Genomic DNA, 20,421 nt, shown 5'->3' on the forward strand with positions numbered 1-20,421 from the left:
GATGTTATTGACTTATACATACTCTTAAGAAGTACAGGAGAAAGTACTTTAATATTCATTATTAGTATAGCTTTTTTACTAAAAATATATCCCCTTCCTACTGTTCCACATAATTTCTTAAAATAACTTTACATGTTATGCTTAAAAGACTTCCAAACCATTTAAAAATAGGTATTAAAAGGTACTAAAATTATGAGAAAAAAATTGCTTTACAAAAAAGGAAAGTTACTTTTTCACCTCCAGAGTGAAAAAGGGAAAAATCTACTCTGCAAAACTATATTCCTCCTAAGAATGAGGCCCTGTTTAGAGAGTACTTTTATTTTCTATAATATATTTGATTTACTGTGGCCAAGAACAACTTATTTACCTTGTCTGATTGGGACTAGTTTGGTAGGAGCTTACCTTTCCCTACCAGATATAAGTTCCAACGCTACAAGATCCAGCTGAACTTTAATGACACTAGACAGTCATACCAACCAAAACAAGATGTTTTTAGATGTTTTTAACAAGATGTTAAAGCTTTAGATTTAACCAGAGTGCTGTTTTTTCTGTAAAGCTTTGCCTGTGCATTTCATGTGTTCATATGTACATATATACATAAATGGTCAAATTGGTTAAGAGGAGATATTTTAGTATCTGAATTTTCTTTCAAAGATCTTATATATAGAGATTTTACACAGTTGTCTATTATGGATTTAACACTACAGATTTCCTCACTACTCAAATGCTAATTTATGTCACAAATTTAGTTTTAATACAATTCCTGTAAAAGTATGCAAATAATCCACACTAAATTAACTTTGTTAATTAAGAGAGCACTGTTAACACAAGTGAATATAATTTCTGTCACATGGTCTGCAGTCCTTTTCCTCTAACTTGTCATTTTAAATAATACTACTGTGATTGGCTCTGATTCAGGACAAATAAAATGTATCATTTCCACTCTTGGGCAGGCTGGATAACTTATTCAACAAACATTTATCAAAAGAATTGTGTTTGCGGGATGCATCCAAAGACGTACCTTGGTTCTTTATTTGTGCTTTCTGATTTGGTCAATCAATCATATCAATTTTCTTGTTAAATTTGGCCTGGTCCTTGCTTTAAGTGAACAAATATTTATGGACTTCCTCTGATGTAGGGAACTACCGGTACTTTAAGAGGATGGTTACACCTGTTAAAGTACCGGTTACACTGGCTTAGCCACCTCCAGGGTTATTCCTTCAAGACTCTACAGCATGCTGCCTCAAAGTGGACTAGGTAATCCCCCAGGGCAATTTCAATGAGAAAAAGTTCATCACTGCTGGCTAATAACATCACAAGCAGTAGTAATTCAGTACTCTGGAACAAGGGGTCCATTTCTCCTCCGGCCACCCAAACCAGAACCTTACAAGCTCACAGTGCTATAACCATCATAACCTTTGGGAATCCAGCCAGAACCAACTAGATAGAACCAATCAAGCTAATGGACCAACAAGTTCAAGGCTAGCCCACCCCTCAAAATCGCACTTTGGAAAAATACCTTGGTGCTTTCTGAAGTTAACATGTTCACTGTTCCTTGGACTCTAAAACACAGGCAAAGTAAGCGGTGCTTTCCATTGCACCAGTTAAGAGAAAAAGTAGAAAGTTAAATTTTATGTAACAAACTTTGTGTTCACATTCATGTCACCTATACTTTAGTCCTACTGATTCTCCAGTAAACATTATACAAAAGAAACACTTTTTTCTATTCATTCAAAAGATATTTATCGGGTATCTTCAAATACTGTATCTGAGAGGTACACTATCTGATGTCAAGGGTATTAGGCATAATAGGCTCACAGCTTGTTTTCCTCTGCCTTCAAAATGAGAGTTTTCTCTAATTATTCATTCATTCAACAACTATAAACTGAACCCATGCGTTTCCCTACCAAAGACTTGCACACTAACAGCAAAGAAAACAGAAGTTTAAGAACTAATTCTCTCTGCATTTCTTACCACCTCCAACTACATGTCGGATTATCAGGTCTTTTTAGTAAAAGCATTACCTGGAACTTACATGTCCTTGACATACATTTCCGAGTGTGACTTGGGCCCTACCTGTTTCTGAAAATGCAACGATCTGTCCCTCACACCCCAGCTCTCCCCTGTGATTGGCTGGGCCTGTGGTATGGTTGGTGAGCTGTGAACAGCCCTCTATGGCCCCTCTGCAGATCCTGAAGTTGGCTTCTGCTAGACTGCTGTAGCCTCCCATAGGTGAAGGGGGTTTACGCTAAGGGGCTGTTGTTCTTTCAGGGAAAAACACCACCAACCCAAGGTAACAACTACCATTTCCAAACTCCTCCCTCTAAATATTTCTGGTGTCAGAGAGCCAAGAATCACTTAATAAAGGGTAAAATTGAACTTTCTGAAAATATCAGTTAAAAAAGTTTTTTCAGTTCTGTGCGTAGGTTTGGTCCCAGGACCCCTGAGATGACTGACAGGGCTAATATTAAACGATAGCGTAAAAAAGTTGAACTGGTGAACTGTAAGTGGATAAAAAAAGTTCAGAGTACGTTCAAACAAAATCTAAGCAACAAAGCTGTACATATTCTAAACAAACCACACTTCAATTTTTCCACAGATTATTTTAATACCAATTTGGTATTATTAGGTATTCCTATGCCTTGAGCTTTCCAGCATCTTGGCCCAAAATGTGCAATCAGGGTACCCATATTGTAAGCAGAAGCTCTGATGGAAATACTTCTACATTTACATTTATTCAGAATAAGATGCAGTCATAAGGTATCATTTATTAATCTGTTATCCTCCTCTATGGGGAGGGGAAAATTGGATCATTGTAGCTACCTTTGAGGTACCACTGTTACAAGCTTAAAATACAACAGCAGAAAAGCATAGTACATAAAACCAGAATAGTAATGACTGAGATCAGCTCGAGAGGTTTAAACATGCATAAACATTACTGGCTATGTTTTTCTGTTGTTTGGGGTGTTTTTCCTCCTCTGTGTTTAATAAAGTATGTTCGTACCACATATTTGCTTAATGCGTCTTTAGTGTCATTGCTATTTAAAACCATTTAATTTATTAACTATATAACACCTAAATATTATAAGGTTTTCTGTTTTACTAATCATTTTTTCTGTACAAAAATGCTATGCTAATCAATGTAGGACATTTCTCATAATTCCAGGCCCTTATTATTCAAGAGGTTTTTTTTTTTTTTTTTTTTTTAATAAATCAGAGCTTCCCTGGTGGCTCAGTGGTTGAGAGTCCGCCTGCCGATGCAGGGGACACGGGTTCATGCCCTGGTCCCGGAAGATCCCACATGCCACGGAGCGGCTGGGCCCGTGAGCCATGGCTGCTGAGCCTGCGCGTCCGGAGCCTGCGCTCCGCAACGGGAGAGGCCCGCGTACCGCAAAAAAATAAATAAATAAAAAATAAATCAGACTCTACAGGAGAACTTTTCTATATCCCTTGATCATTATAACACACCATTTCAGAAGAAAAACAATGAAATCTTAAAAAGAGTTTACTGCTTAGGTAATACTAAGCTACACAACCAACGTTTAAAACGAAAGACAACAACAAAAAGGAATTTGCCTTGGAGAACTTCTTTCATAGTGCTCAGATATTTAAGCAGGGAAGCTTTTAAGTTTACCTTCAAATACAAAGAGTGATACTCGGGTAATGAGTTGTTTCAGGGAGAAAAAAAAAAAAAATCTCTGTGCGTAAGCCTTCACATCATCTGAACGTGACTTTCCAACGCAAATGTGAACAGCACTAGACAGAGGAGGAGCACAGAACTGCTGGCCTGGCATCTGGTCCACCTGGGGTCCCCGGCAGCAGGAGCCATGCAAACAGCCCTGCCATCTTCAGTAGTGAATCATATAACAGGTTCAAAGGATGATTATAATAATTAATGAGAAATCTGGCTTCAGTGCAAAATAAATATGTTTGACAAACCAGCTGACCACTGTCGAGACAGCCACTTGGCATTAGATGGCTAACTTGTGAGGGAGGGTGTCTTAACCAAAGGTCTCCAGAGGGAACAGACCAGGACTAGGACAGGACTAACTGATCACTGCTCAGTGCCACCAGCAGAAATGAGCACCTGCGACAAGGAAGCATCTGGCTGGTTCTAGGAGGTTCTAACGATGTGTGTCCAGGTCTGAAAACCAAAGCAAGTCACGACTGAAAAGTGAAAAAGCTGCATAAAATTTAGCATCCTTTTCCTTGTAATTGGTTTAAATTACTATAGTTTAATGCATAGGCCCTCGCTTAGTCAAATTCTAACCTTTCCAGATGATCCAATGCAGGTATGAAAATAAGTCATTGGGTTTCTGGCCTTGCGGTTAAAAGAAGTCAGAGCTTAATTATATTACATCAGGTACACCACCTGGTTTAAACCAAATGGACATCATTTTTCTATTTGCATTGATTTTTATATGAATCAGCTCTCATGAAAGAGCTTGAGGTACATGCTTCAGGAACTAAGCCATTTACTGTTCTCCAAGGAATCACAGAAATGGCATAGACAAAGGATTTGAATAGCAGTGAGATGATAAAATGAGTACAGTAAATGCAGATTTAGCAAAAGCAAAACTGCTAATTTTTAAAAAATCAAACCCAATTTCATTATTTATTTATTTAGCCTTGTCGCGCGGCATGCAGTATCTTAGTTCCCCTACCAGGGATCGAACGTGTGCCCCCTGTGCCCCCGGCAGAGTCTTAACCACTGGACCGCCAGGGAAGTCCCCTTCATTATTTATTAATATTTGCAAAGAGAGAACATATTCTTGTTTTCTGCAGTTGATAACATTTTCCCAACCAGATCCCTTGTTTCGTGATCTGCCTCACTGAGCAGTTCATGTCCTCGCTTCCCAAGGTAATAACAATAGTTTCCACTGAAAAATAATGGCTGGAATTATTTGAAATTTTGGAAAATGTTTTGGGTCCTTGTTGATAGGGACTTCAAGTAAGTGTTCTGCTCTGCCACCCTATCCAAACTGTCAAATTCTTAATGTTAACGAATAGGTTCCATGTGTCAATACAACGCTCCTGGTTCAGAGTTTTGTCAAATATGAATGTAACGCCACAGAAAATGAATCCTTTGCTTCCTTTTCTTCTAAGCAACCTTTTAAATCTACATCCAGAATTTTGATTTCACACTTTTCAGAGTTTATATCTTCTGAAATTTTTGAATATATTAAGCCTTCATTACCTGAACACAATCAATTTCTCTACACAATTTTCCTCAGCTTTTAGGATAAAAATTAAATTTCATGAATGTTACATGAGAAATGTAGCAGGTATATAAAAATGAAACAACACATTTCTACTTTTTCTCTCAAATAATGACATTCTGCTGTTCCTCTCTTTTCCCTACACGTGTCCTTCAATGACATGACCATGGATATTACTCTTCTCTTTTAGTTTGTCTCTCTTAAAACCTTTTGGTTTTTCTAATTTGATTGAGGAATAAAAAGAAGTCAAATTATTTTCACATCTCCTGGAGTAAGTAGTTCACTAGGAGCTTCTTGGTGCCTCTCCTAATTTAGCCTCTTCTAATTTTCCAGTGTATGAATTTGCTATTGTATTCATGCAACAGTGCATAAACACAAAACAACCAATATAATTCCCACAGTGAAAATTCTAGATGGAGAACGACAGAAAAACAATCTGTGTCAATGGGAGAAATTCCTAACGTTGGCTAAGTAAGACTTAGTATGTCACAATATGACCCAAAGATGTCAAATGTCAATAAATGTAAACATGGGATGTATTTACTGAAATTTAAAAGTTTTGATTTAATTTTTGAAAACTTTAAAATGTGAAGAAAAGTGCCATGAATTCAAAAATTAAATATGAGTAACCAAACATACAAAGTATTACACATACAGCAGATGATCCAATGCCTTACCTTCATCATGAATTTCTGTAGGGGCATAAGGAAAAGAGAAAATATTAAAGATACATTATTTCAAAGACATTTTAAAATATCTTATTTTTAGACTCCACTGTTCTAAATGGAGTTACATGAACAATAAACAAAAAAACATTCACTGTGTTGTCACAACAAAACTTAATATCAACTACATGCTAGAGAAAAGGTGTGGCAAGCCAAACTCTTTTTTAGAATGCTTCTACATTAGTTCTTTCTTTTCTGTGAAAACATGCTACTTGACTTTAATGCGTGATTTAATTTACAGCATATTTAAGCACCCAAAAAACAGTATAATCCTAAAATTATATTCTGACAATGCTTTAAAAAATTTTTCATCTCATCTGTTGCATAAAAATGCAGTAATATAAACAGCAACCCAACTAACTTAAGTAAAAATAGTGGATTAGAAACAGGTATGGTAGACCATCAATTAATATGCTGTGATGAGCTGCCCATATTTCATGCAAAAATGACAAAAAGCAATTCTTTAGATACTACATATTGTGATATGTGAATTTCAAAGAAAAACCACAGAACTTTTCTCTTTTTCTCTTGACTCGGCCACTTCTCATGATTTACATTATAACAGCTCTTTTTTTCTTCTACAAAACATAATATGTACATATCGATATATTCCTTCCTTTTTCTTTAGACCCATAAAGTTTCTTTGACTTCTTACTCCTGGGAGAGGTAAACAGATGAAAAAGAGCAAAGAAGGAAAAATGATAGTATGTTTCCAAACTTAGGGCTACATTTAGCTGTCAGGTGCATGTAAGTCCTACAGAGGAAAAAATACACACATCCACATTAGTCTTCAAGAAAACAGCAAGGGAAAGTTTTCTAACATAGATGTTAAATACCACACTTGTTTCCCTGAAACATACATACATAGTCATATATGTATATTACTAAATGGCAATTCTATTATGACTGCTTTTTTTCATTTTCAATATTATAATGTTAAGGAAAAATTGTCAAGAACCATTTCATTCTCAGCTTAGAAAATATAGGCTGTGTAGTTACATTTTTGTAGCTAATATCTGTGGTAAATGATACAAGGAACTTTATTTACTCCATGTTGATACTGACTAATCACATGCCTACCTGTGATCACCAGTGATGCAGATATCACTGAGGAATTAGGGGAAATCATTTAAGCCTTAATTCAAAGAAAAACAAAAATCCAAAATTTTGCTACAGAAAATGGTTTATAATAGATACTTTCTTCATGAGATTTTTGGGTTTTTAACTCATTTAGGTTTTAGAGATTTTTCGTTCAGAAATGTCTTCAGTCTGACTTTGTCAGCTACCTAGGTGGAACTACTTTAGAATTGTAGAAAATAGAAAAAAAAGTCATCTAGTTACTGAGGTCTGCTCTTCGTCATTTTTAGTTGTGTGCGAATACAGGATGCACAAGTCACAGAGAAGAGTGATCTGGACACAGGATAAAATAAAATGAATGCTGTAAATTAGCAAAGACTAAGACGGCCATCTACAGAACGAGAAAGAAGAGCAGATGTATCAGACACGCATTATTTTCAGGACAATCAGGAACATGAAAGATTATCTGTGGCAGTACTGACTTGAACTTTTTGTACAAATCATCTATTGGTCCATCTATTTGACTTATTACATTAGAAGATATTCAAAAGGGATCATTCAAGGGCAAAGAAGAAGTCAAAATACATTAATATATAAAGGAAAAATATATTATTTTAATCTCAATGTAAACACTGCTTAAGTATGATAAAGAGCAACAGAAAAAGAATGAAAATTAAAATCCTTTACAAGTTGATGATATGACAGAAAGAGAAAAGAAACTCATGCATGAAGATAAATATTGAAACAGCCTCAATTTAGGTGTAAAGCATTATCATTTTTATGCTTACAATAAGTTTAATAAGGAAATCAATTATTTATTTTATTTATTTATTTTGCGGTACGCGGGCCTCTCACTGTTGTGGCCTCTCGCGTTGCGGAGCACAGGCTCCGGACGCGCAGGCTCAGCGGCCATGGCTCACGGGCCCAGCCGCTCCGCGGCATGTAGGATCTTCCCGGACCGGGGCACAAACCCGCGTCCCCTGCATGGGCAGGCGGACTCTCAACCACTGCGCCACCAGGGAAGCCCGGAAATCAATTATTTAAGAGCTAAAATTTCATTAGACAAGATACAGAGATAGATAATTATAAAGACAGAGTCCAGGCATGGTGCTTTCTGTCTTAGAAGAAATTTGGGGATGAAAATCAATTGACACAGAAACACAAAGTGGGAAATTTTAGTTCTTTAGGGCAAAACTACGAGTGGCAGTAATTCAGTGTCCCAAGTTTAGTTTAATTACTTCAGAATGGACAACTCAGATGAAGCTTCAAATGTGACCAAGAGCTGGGGACATAAGCACCCCCCCCCCATTATGCTAGACTAACATGAAAACCAGGAAGAGAAACAGCAATCCTTATGTTCTAACTCAAACAAAGATGGCCCTGGGAGTCTGATGGATGATAAAAAGAAGCAGAAGTCTTTGCTCTATATGTCACTTGATCTAGTAGATCTGAAAACCCTAAGGGATTTTCTTAGCATATGCAAATAATTATGACTAGAAAAACAAATCAAATAGCAATACTTTAGTCTGAAAATTGTAATCAAACATCAGACATCAAGAGACTGCATAATTATATTCCATCTGTTACTGGTACAAAGAAAGAAACAGAAATTGAGGTGATGTACAAACTTCCTCTACCATAATTTTGCCTTTCAGTTCAAACTTGGATTTTTTTTCACTGTTATTTCAGGTTTGTGAAATGACAAATGATTACAAAAATTAATTCCTCTATAAACGGGCCTTTCTTAGAAGTTTTAAAAGAACCTTTGCTAAAATGTCTTCTTAAAAATTATATAGATGAGGAAATAGTAACAAAGCAACAAAATAAACATTTTGGGGCTACTAAAAAAGAATTATCGGGCTTCCCTGGTGGCGCAGTGGTTGGGAGTCTGCCTGCCGATGCAGGGGACACGGGTTCGTGCCCCGGTCCGGGAAGATCCCACATGCCACGGAGCGGTTGCACCCGTGGTCCATGGCCGCTGAGCCTGCGCATCCGGAGCCTGTGCTCCGCAATGGGAGAGGCCACAACAGTGAGAGGTCCGCGTACCGCAAAAAAAAAAAAAAAAAAAAAAAAAAAAATTTATCAAATAGGACAATCTGAGAGACTAGGGCAAAATTTTGCCTCTGGAGTCCTAACATGAAGTTTCCACTGAGGCAGCGAAATGTCCTACTCTGCACACCAAATATCCATCAGACTTAAGCCTCTTCTGTCATCTTTTTTCTCCTTGTATCAAGATGCTAGGATTCTCCATAATCCTCCAGCTGGTCTTCTCTCCTCTGTGAATGAGGATACATGTGGTAAATTTCATTATGTTGAGAAAAGGAAAAAATATTTCACCACTAAAGACTTGGGTTTGTTGGTGGCTTTTTTATAATTAACCATGCTCCCCCAGAATTTTAGAGGGCAAAAGAAATTTAAGATTAACAATTCCAAGTTCCAAACATATATCAATATATACTATCTAATAGCATATGTGGGTGTATCTTTGTGAAAAATCTCAACAATTTCTCTTATGATGAAGATATCCTATGTAAATGCTTAACTTTCTAAGACTTCCCCACTGGAAATCCTCAAGACTGCACTGATTGACAGACATGTTGATGGTGGGCCCAGAAAGCGTCTAAAAGAGGGTTCTGCTTTTAGCCCATGAAAAAGCAATTATACATATTATGATACAGCCCGTGGCAATGCTCTTGCATTACTCATATTAATGACCATCACTGGCAGCTAGTGGTATGTGTATGCTGGTATTTTTTAATAAGAATTCAGTATAATTTGGGGGCAGATTGGGAGCAACTGCTGTCTGTTTCAACCTATCAACAACTCTTTATAGACAGTGTCTAAATGGACTGTCTTTTCTCTCATGTGTAAGGGTCTGACATATATATGTATATATAATTATCCAGTTCTTCTTTAGAAGAATAAAGGAAAATAATTCTGATAAGCTACTATAAATCCTCATCTTTTATCTCTGTGACACATTTATAAATCACTGAGCTGCATGAATGTCTAAAATATGAAGTAGAAAAGCTATTGAGGGCTTTTTTTTTTTTTTTGGCAGTATGTGGGCCTCTGACTGCTGTGGCCTCTGCCGTTGCGGAGCACAGGCTCCGGACGCGCAGGCTCAGCGGCCATGGCTCACGGGCCCAGCCACTCCACGGCATGTGGGATCTTCCCGGACCGGGGCACAAACCCGTGTCCCCTGCATCGGCAGGCGGACTCTCAACCACTGCGCCACCAGGGAAGCCCGAGGGCTTCTTCCTTTCCCACCTTTCTCTCAATCAAAAACCAACAAACTGATCTCTACGGAGAGTATGTGGATCATAATGACCTGAGGACCTATAAAGCCTGCCCTACACTCAGAGCACCACCTACCTAGAAAAAATTGTCTCTATCAGGATATAGAAGATTCTGTATATTTTTTTCAAAACCATTTCAAACATGATTGAATCTTGGTAACATGAGAGCACTTCATAGACCCTCACATCATAGTAGCTGCACGAAAAAATGCATTATTAAAACTACTCTCAGAAACATTTGAAAGGATTTTGTATTTTAATAATTCCAACAGCATCAACATATTTTTTAATAGGGATGAGACATCATTTGGTCTACAGACAATGCTTCACATACAACAATATGACAATGTTTTCCATCCCTTTATTGTCCCCAGCTCCATCCATGACTGCGATCCCAGGCCTCCATGCTAGAAACCAATGCTAGAGGTTAGGGGGCTAGAGGGCTGAGGGTGGAGTAGATGGAAGTAACAATTCATCACGTTTTAATGCAGAACTCACAAATGTTATTCCCTCTTGAAGTATGAAGAGCAGCATCTGATGACTCAATGAGCTCTTGATTAAACACAAATGCCCAAAGGTGCTCAAAGAGACGCGGGAAAACAGCTAGAGGGTGGAAGGAAGGGAGGAGGAGGGGGGAGAGAGAGAGAGGTTGACTGACGTGTGATGAAGTTTCCAGAATGATGCTATGAGAAAATTTATAAAGAAGCAAGTCTAATTTTCAATATATTTAAGTTTTATAAGGCTTCTAAAAGTCTCAATCTGGGGTTGTCACCTATGTTCTGTAGACAAGCAAATATAACGGGGTCTTAAAATAGGACACCTGTTTCAGAACAAAGTAGTGGCAAATACTCTCATATTCCAAACCACACTGGGATACCACCCAAACAGGGACACCAAAGCAGGTGGCTGAAAATCCAACTGCTGCCCTAAGCTGGCCCCCAGCTCCAGTCTCTCCGGAGAGGCTGGAGAGCAAAGAGATGGTTTCTTAGAGAGAGGTGTTGGTTGGCTTGGAGTCCTGTTTCCCCAGAGCTTGCCCTCAGCTCAAGCCTAGAGAGGGTGGCTTCAGGGATACCTGTGTCCCAGCAGAGTAACGTTACAACTGGCCAGTGACCACACTGCCAAGAGCAAATGGGGGCCACGCTAGATGGAGCCAGCCTGGGACTGTCTTCAATGCCACCAAGAGACCAGGGATGAGGAGGTCATCACCGCTGATCAGCTAGAGGATGGGGCACATGGATGCAGCAAGAGAACCCCAGCTCAGAGGTTTCCGGTGACAGCATCTCCCAACTACCCAGAGAGAAAGTCAGCTGAAAACACCTGACCAGCCCCATGAATGACAGGCTCATCAAAGAAGACCTGCCTGCCAACTTTCCTCTTCTCCTTGCCAGGACACCCTGAGAGGGTCAGAAGCCGCAGGCAATGCGCAGGCGTGTGTGGGAACTGGCAGAGGGAAGTGAGACGCAGATTCCTCCCTACTCCCCACCTGCTCCAGGCTCCTGCCGGGAGAGGCCTGAGCTGTAACTAGAATTAACGTCAAGAGTGTTCCACTACACAGGACTGGGCATTTTAATTACTGAAATGAGACTTATGTGACTTGAAATGGCTGGGGGGGTGCTTCATTGTCTATGAGAAAACATAGAACCCGTCCTAACTTAACCCAGGGCACGCAGGAGAATGAGCCCCCAGAGCAGGTAGGTAGGCAGGGGATTCAACTGTTTTCTGTTACCCTTCAAGTAACAGAAAAAGGTAACAAATTCTACCTGTGACAGTAGACTTTCAAGCTCCCTATGGCAAGCGCCTAAGATTTGACCTATACGGGTCTTCAAAGAAAGAAAATCTAAATCAAATCTAAAATTTACTGAGACCTATACACATAGTGATTATCAGTTACCCAGATCAAATCCAGCTGGATATCTTCATTATATGATATCTCAATGAAGGTACATTTCAGCATTGATACGTCTTATCATTAACATAACAGTAATATTTTAGAACCAGAAAGGGCTAGCCCAGATTCTAATCCTATAAACAAGGAGACGAGACAAATGCCCACAAATAGCTGACATAGGTTATGAAGTGAGTCACAGAGCTAAACGGCATGACTGTCAGCTCAATGTTACCGCCAATACTTTCTCAGGACTAGAAAGCAATCTCTAAGGTAAAGGTTTGCAAATAAACCTACTAAGAATAAATTTTGAGATGAGAAATCCCTATGAAAATGAGAGGGAGAAAATTCACATAGCAAGGCACTTCAAAAAAGCAACCAAATGCAGAGGAAAGAATAGGGATATTTCTAGACAGCGGGAGAAAGGGGGTTTATTCATTGAAATATTCTATTGCCAAAGGAATTTAAGTGGCTTGAGTGGCTGGCTAAAGAACTACTGATTTGGATACAGCACAGGGACACTGGAACGGAAGTGAAGGGATAAAAAGATGAGACAGGGACTTCTTTGAGGATGGCTAATCTTGGGGAAGGAGCACAAAAAGGTGAAACACATGTTCTTAGAAACAGGTTTCCATCCCCAAGACAAGAATTCGGATCAGAATTTTAACTAGAGGCAGAGAAGAGAGGAAATTTCAAAAAGAAAGAGCTGAACAAAATTAATAGCTTAGTTATGAAGAAACAGATGATGAATTAAAATTATTTCCAGAGTTATAACATAGAAGTAGTAGTTCTCAAAAATCCATACATGGGGGGCTTCCCTGGTGCCGCAGTGGTTGAGAGTCCGCCTGCCGATGCAGGGGACACGGGTTTGGGCCCCGGTCCGGGAGGATCCCACATGCCACGGATCAACTAGGCCCGTGAGCCACAACTACTGAGCCTGCGCGTCCGGAGCCTGTGCTCCGCAACAAGAGAGGCCGTGACAGTGACAGGCCCGTGCACCGCGATGAAGAGCGGTCCCTGCTTGCCACAACTAGAGAAAGCCCTTGCACAGAAATGAAGACCCAACACAGCAAAAATAAATTAATTAATAAACTCCTACCCCCAACATCTTCTTTAAAAAAAAAAAAAAATCCATACATGAGTGTCATTATAATGGAAATGGTAAATTTAATAAACAAAACTTTCTTTAAGTATAAAGGGCTGAAAGAAGTTTAGGAAACAGGGCAGTTGTTTGGGAAACACAAGTGAAAGGCTACTGTAAAGACAGCAAAAGTCTCAAGATGTTGCCTCAGGGTAACTGCATCCCAGAATGAGGGAATATAATGAAAGTAAAATGAAGTCATCAAGTAAGCCAGTATTAGCTGATTCACCATAGTAAGTCACAGGGCAAATACGAACAAAACAACACAACATGAAGGGCCTCACTGTTTTGCACACAAAGTGTATCAGGAATATCAATGTTGGTGAAACTCTAATTTCCATTCAGCATTAAAAGGAGTTCAGAATTGGAAGGATCTTTCCCTTTCCCTCTGTCCCCCTCCCTCCCTCCCTCCCCCCCTCTCTCTCAATAGTTGAAGAAACTGAGACCAAGAATAGTAACATAATTTGGCCATATCACTTTGTCACACTGTTGGTCTCCAAATTAGCCTCCAGAATCCTGCAGCGGTTAACTTTCTTCGTGATATTTTCTCATTCACCTTCACTTTTTAAGATTGTATGAATATGTATAAAGCCTTTTTCTATAGCACATGGGAAAATACGAGAGCTAAGCAGTAGGATTCTAAGATTAAACAGTCGAGATTTTTCGGTAAAAGATACACAATATTAATAATAAAAGCCTTCTCATTGACCAGAAGCCTATCATAACGATAAAGCCGATTACACAGAGACTATAATGCTCCAGGGATAGAGAATATTTTAGTAGATTCCATTTCAGAAGAAGAAAACTAGAAACTTCTAAAGGTTCTAACTGGAGACTGGTAAAATACGTGTTGACTACAACAGAGCAGTTATTTTGAATACTCATAGTACCAGCCACACTAGGAAGCGAAACAAAAAGATTAGAGGCAACAGCAAACATGCACCCATTTATATCACGATCTCTTTGTAAATACGTGGAAACACATACCCATTTTTTCACATCAACTTTCTGTGGAAAGAAAAAGTCAAAATAGTAACAGGCACACAAATAAGTAGCTAGCAAGGTTTTAATTACTGTCATTTAAATAAACTGAAATGTGGTCCCTGCACCAAAACCTACTTCCAATTCTGAAGGATCTGAAACAGTATCCAAACTTTTAATTAATAACATTTAATCTCCTCAAAACACACAAATTTCAATTAATTTAGTAATCATAACTTCAAAAGGCATTAGGCTGAATATGTACCAGGTACATGAAATAACAATAATCTAGTATATTCAAAAGCAAACGTGAACATTTACCTAATTCTCAAACCTACAGGCCTTTGATTTAGGAACCACTATTCTCCTCTAACTATAAAAATGTATTTAACGAAAAAGATCAGTTTAGAAATACAGCATCTAAGAATAAATCTCTGATGAAATAGAAGTAAAATTTCTCTTAGCCCAATCTTTCTAGCATTATATAAACGTTCACAGTATAACAAAAGGCATGCTTTGTCAAATAATTCTGAAACTGCACCAGAATCCAAGTATTGTTTAAAATGTAGTTATCAATGAATGCATGTTAGTCTCATACGACTCTTTAAAAATTAAGTGAATATAATTATATCCAAAGTGTAAAACAGAATAAAAAGCCATATGTCAACGACTGCTTCTACAAGGCCCTAAGATTCCTAGCAAATCAATCAGAATTTAAAAATCTCAACACTGAGGGATATACTCTCTCTCAAAGGTAAGTTTCCATAATCAACCTCCCTTCTTTAGCACATATGATTGGGGATCAGTGAAACTTGAGGTCTGTTTCAGACTCTTCATGCATTTACGTTTACTTGCAATTCTTTTTTCTTTAGAAAATTCATTCATCAGGTCCAAAGCTCAGGCTACTTCGCCATAACTAAGAATCTCCACTCCTTATTAACAAGCTTCAAGAAGGAAATGCGCGTAAGATGCATATACATTGTGATTACTTTTTAAATGCTATAAAGTGATATAAAAATATCAACCTAAATACACAGGTGGGATTGTTCTGAAGGCCCAGTGAGATTCAATAGAGTCAACAGATTACTTACAACAGAGCATTTTGGCTTCGTCAATAATTTATTTAGTCTTCAGAAAAATCTCTTCTAAGCCTACCCCCAACCTCTGAATTTACAAACACATTGTTATTTAAGAAAGAATACTTTAATGAATGGAAAGCCCTGGTTTTCACTGTAAGTTTTCAAGATGTTTAGCTGTTACCCAAAGCTCAAGTCCTCATTTTAAGCATGAACCTATTAAAGTGATGAATCTATTTCTTTAGATCCTGGGGCACAGGGAAACAATTTAGTCATGTCCAGTATAATATAATTATCATTCACTTTTCTACCTTTAAAAGGACAAATTCTTATATTTATTCTCTTCCACGAAAAATAACTTAAGGAAATGTGAAATGATTTCCCTTTCATGTTTATCAGGAAACCAGTATATGCCATGCTTTTTCAATGATTAACAAAGACATTCTATTATCCCATCATTATTTTCACATCAAAATGTTAAATATACCCACACACACACACATACTTGCATCAGTGCAAAGATAAAGTGTTGTGGGATTTTCCTGGAAGAAAGAGAAATTGTAATCAAGAGTCATAGTTCCTAGTATTAGTAACAGAAGCTCTTTAATGATCTATATTACAAAAGTGAAAATTTTTTAAGCAGCAAGAATTAGCAATAATATAACAGACTCAGTATCCAAATACCCAAAGAAAGGCTTAGCAACAGCATGTGCTGGGAGTGAATTTTCAGCTAAACACAGAAGACAAGACAAATGGTCCACAGAGTTAAAAGACTGATAAAGTACAATAAAGCTGTAATTATGCATAAGCGATGCAGAGCAATTTCATGACACATCTCTTATGAATGTTACCAAGAATTATTTAATTAAATGCCTACAAACCGTGAAGAAGAGAATGATTTATATGAAGCTAATCAAGGAAAGGAAATATAAAGCTCACAATGAACTTGACCAATTTTATAGTTTAAACAGTTACCAAATCCATAAAGCATGTAAGACAAATGAGTACTTATTCCAATAATTTTTTACCCAAGTATGTGGGATTTTTAAAAAACATACTGATTCCATTAATTTAGAGAAGATAAATATTTTACCATCTGTAGGAAACAGCATTAAATATTTTAAGACCAACAAATGAGCAAATTTATTTTCAAATAAAAATACAATTTCCATTAAGGAAAATAAAACAGTCATTTAAATAGCAACTTGACTAAGCAGAGAGGACAGAAGTTAAGAACATAATACAAAAGTAATTAATTATAAATTATATCATATGACATGACATCTCCATTTTTGTATTCATGTTTTAATATGTACATTTAATTAGTATATTTTAATAATTGTAAATATATTTAATTATTATAGAAGTTATAAATTAGGGCACAAAACATGAACTATTCCATACCTATAAAAATGAGTTTGGTTGCTTCTTCCAAGTTGCTTATTTTACTGTTTAAGGTAAAGAATGTTATTATTATTAAATCTATAGGTCATATAGTAAAGAGTTACTATGTGCCAGGCTTTGAGCTGAACACTTTACACGTAATCTGACTGCATTTTATACATGAGGAAACAAACGACATATAAATGTGTTACACACTTTCCTCAACAACAACAACAAAGTTGTTGGAAAAAAAGGATGGAGCTTCATCTTGAAATTGGGTCTTCAACTTGAAATCCCCACTCTCCTAAGCTCTACTATGTATACCAAAAACAAGATACGTCATCTTTTTTCTCTTTTGTTTCAGATTTTTAGTCTCTATTTAATTTGGAATTATTCACCAGCCTATTTCTCATGGTAAGTGCCACCTAATACAATGCGTTAACATCAAGATAAGAGAATGTAAAATGAACCTAGATATTCTTATGATATCGAACATGTTATTTAGTTTCAGTTATTCAAATAGCATGTCTGGTTTTTCACATAGATAAATTTCTAGATAATTACAACACAACAATAAAACATCCAACATAAATATAACGTTTTTAATATCAAGGCATAACATAAGAAAAGTAATTGAAATATTTAATACATACCTACAATCCATTACCCTGCTAAGTTTTTAAAATAATAAATTAGAGAAAAGTGAAAAACAAAATCTACTCTACCCTATAAGTAATTCTCCACCATACATGTTGTTTATTATTAAGATTAGGGGGGAAAACTTGAAAAATCTGCACACTGTGTTCCAGGATTCAAAACATAATGAAGTCGTTTCAATTTCCTAAAAGTAAAACTATGATTTGGAGGGCCCACATTTTTAATAAATACAAATTCAGAAAAATATATCTAAAGCAGTGGTACACGTTTAACTCTCATCAGGAGTGTATGAGTTTCACTTGCTTCACATCTTGACAATACTTCTAGTCTTTTAAATTTTAGATCTTCTGGTGGGTGTGTAGTAATACCTCATCACAGTTTTCAACTGCATTTCTCTGAAGCCTACTGTGATGAAGCCTTTTTCCGTATGCTTTGGATATTTTGAATATATCTGCTGTTAAGAAGTATTTGTTCAAGTCTTTTACCCATTTTTTACTATTAGGTTGTCTATTTTTGTTCGTACTGATTTCCCAGAATTGCTTATATTTTTCAAGTATTCTCTCCCAGTCTGTGTCCTGTCTTTTCCATCTCTTAATGGTAACTCTGATGACAGACATTCTTAGTTTTGGTACAATTTCTCCATCTTTTCCTTCATTGCTGGTGCTTTTTGCCCTGAAAAGATCCTCCTACATTATTTCTGAGAAAATGTATTATCTTAACTCTTACCTGAGACCTCAATCTGTTTGGTATTGGTTTTCTGGGTATATGGTGCTAGGGAGGGAACTCAGATTCATTTTCCCCCTCATTCAGCTGTTCAGTTGACCTTGCACCATTTACAAAAAGATAATTCTTGCCTCCACTGTACTGCATTGCCACCTCCGTCATAAATCAAGTTACTAACATGTGGAGGTGTTTATGAACTCTCTTCTATTTTGGCCTATTTTTCTACGCCTGTGATAATAACATACTATCCTAACCACCGTTCCATCAAAATAAGTTTTGATATCTGGTAGCCAAAGGCCCCAACTTTGTTCTTTTCTTCAATATTATATTTGTTAATATTGACCCTCTCTATTTCCTATAATGTTCAGAATAGACATAAATTTTCATGCACACAAAAAGAAAACCTGCTGGCAGCTTGATTGAGATTGCATTGATTGACAGATCAATTTGGAGATAGCTGCCATCTTCATAATATTCAGGCTTCCAACACTGTATATCCCTCTTTTTTTTAGGTCACCTTTAATTTCCTTCAAAATGCTTTTGGATTTTCTATGGAAAGGTTTATATATCTTTCATGAGAATTATTCCTAGGTACATGATGTTGTATTGTACCAATATAAGTAGACTCACTTAGAAATTTTATTTTTATGTTTGCTTTTTGCTAATATATAGAAATGTAACTGACAATTTATACTGAGTTCTAACTTTACTAAATTCACTTTTTAGTTTTTTTGTTTGTTTGTTTTTGCGGTACGCTGGCCTCTCACTGTTGTGGCCTCTCCCGTCGCGGAGCACAGGCTCCAGACACGCAGGCTAAGCGGCCATGGCTCACGGGCCTAGCCGCTCTGCGGCATGTGGGATCTTCCCGGACCAGGGCATGAACCCGTGTCCCCTGCATCGTCAGGCGGACTATCAACCACTGCGCCACCAGGGAAGCCCCTAAATTCACTTTTTAATTCTAATAGTGCCCACCTTCACCCCTTTATTTAACATCACACTAAAATAATTCAATATTTCACTGGTTTTCCATTTTACAGAGAGCATCTATCCGATTAAAGAGTTCCCCTACATTACAAATTTACAATAAATGATTTATTTTTTAAATGTTTTAAATGTATCAATTAAAATATGTAATCTTTCCCTTTATGTCTTTTAATATGGAGAAAGACATTAATCACTTTCATGAATACATTAACTACTGTTGAATCCCACCTTAGTTATAATATGCTATTGATTTTATACATCCATAAATTTGGTTTGCTAGTATTTTGTAGAGGATTTCTGCATCTATGACCTTGACCAATATTAGTGTATAACATTTTTTCTAGCAAGGCCTTTCTAATGGTTTAGGACCATGGTTATGTTGACATCATAAAATAAATTTAGAAGGATTCTGTAAGAGGTTAAGATTGGTATTACTGCTTTCTCAAATGTTTGCTGGAATTGACCAGAGAAGCCATCTGGGCCTGTACTTCTTTATGGTAATGCTTCTTTTTTTAATAGTCAGCACTTAATTTTTTAAAATATTTTAAAACAGATATAATTGACATACAACTTTATATGAGATGATTTGATATTTCCATATATTGTGAAATGATCATTACATTAAGTCAAGTTAACATCCATAACAGACATACTTTCATTTTTTTTTGTGATGAGAACTTTTAAGATCTACTATCTTAGCAACTTTAAAATAGACAATACAGTGTTATTCACTACAGTAATCATGCTGTATATTATATCCCCAGGGCTTCTTAATTTCATAACTGGAAGACTGTATCTTTTGACCACCTTCAGCCGTTTTGCCTCTCCTACACTCTGCCTCTGCAACCACCAATCTGTTCTCTGTAACTATAGGTTCAGTTTGTTTGTTTGTTTTTCAGATTCCATATAAAAGTGAAATTATATAGTATTTGTCTGTCACTTGTCTCACCTAGCATAATCCCTTCAAAGTCCATCCATGTTGTCATAAATGGTAAGATTTATTTATTTATTTTTGAGGCACGCGGGCCTCTCACTGTTGTGGCCTCTCCCGTTGCGGAGCACAGGCTCTGGACGCGCAGGCTCAGTGGCCATGGCTCATGGGCCCAGCCGCTCCGCAGCATGTGGGATCCTCCCGGACTGGGGCACGAACCCGTGTCCCCTGCATCGGCGGGCAGACTCTCAACCACTGCGCCACCAGGGAAGCCCGATTTATTCCTTTTATGGCTGTATAATATTCCATTATATGTATATACCACATTTTTTTACCCATG

The 20,421-nt window shown here is 37.3% G+C and overlaps 1 protein-coding gene across 3 annotated transcripts in view; it reads right to left on the reverse strand.

Moving 5' to 3' along the window:
- Window positions 1-20,421, reverse strand: part of RYR2 (ryanodine receptor 2) — a 719,519-nt gene that overhangs the window by 426,715 nt on the left and 272,383 nt on the right. For all 3 annotated transcript variants that reach the window (XM_079900749.1, XM_079900747.1, XM_079900748.1), the window contains exons 4-5: window positions 14,334-14,350; window positions 5,897-5,911 (exon numbers count right to left, since the gene is read on the reverse strand). In XM_079900749.1, the coding sequence (XP_079756875.1) occupies window positions 5,897-5,911; window positions 14,334-14,350 (32 nt within the window). The remainder of the gene's footprint in view (window positions 1-5,896; window positions 5,912-14,333; window positions 14,351-20,421) is intronic.

This window comes from Stenella coeruleoalba (genome assembly GCF_951394435.1).
Source record: "Stenella coeruleoalba genome assembly, chromosome: 16".
NCBI classification, from domain to species: Eukaryota; Metazoa; Chordata; class Mammalia; order Artiodactyla; family Delphinidae; genus Stenella; species Stenella coeruleoalba.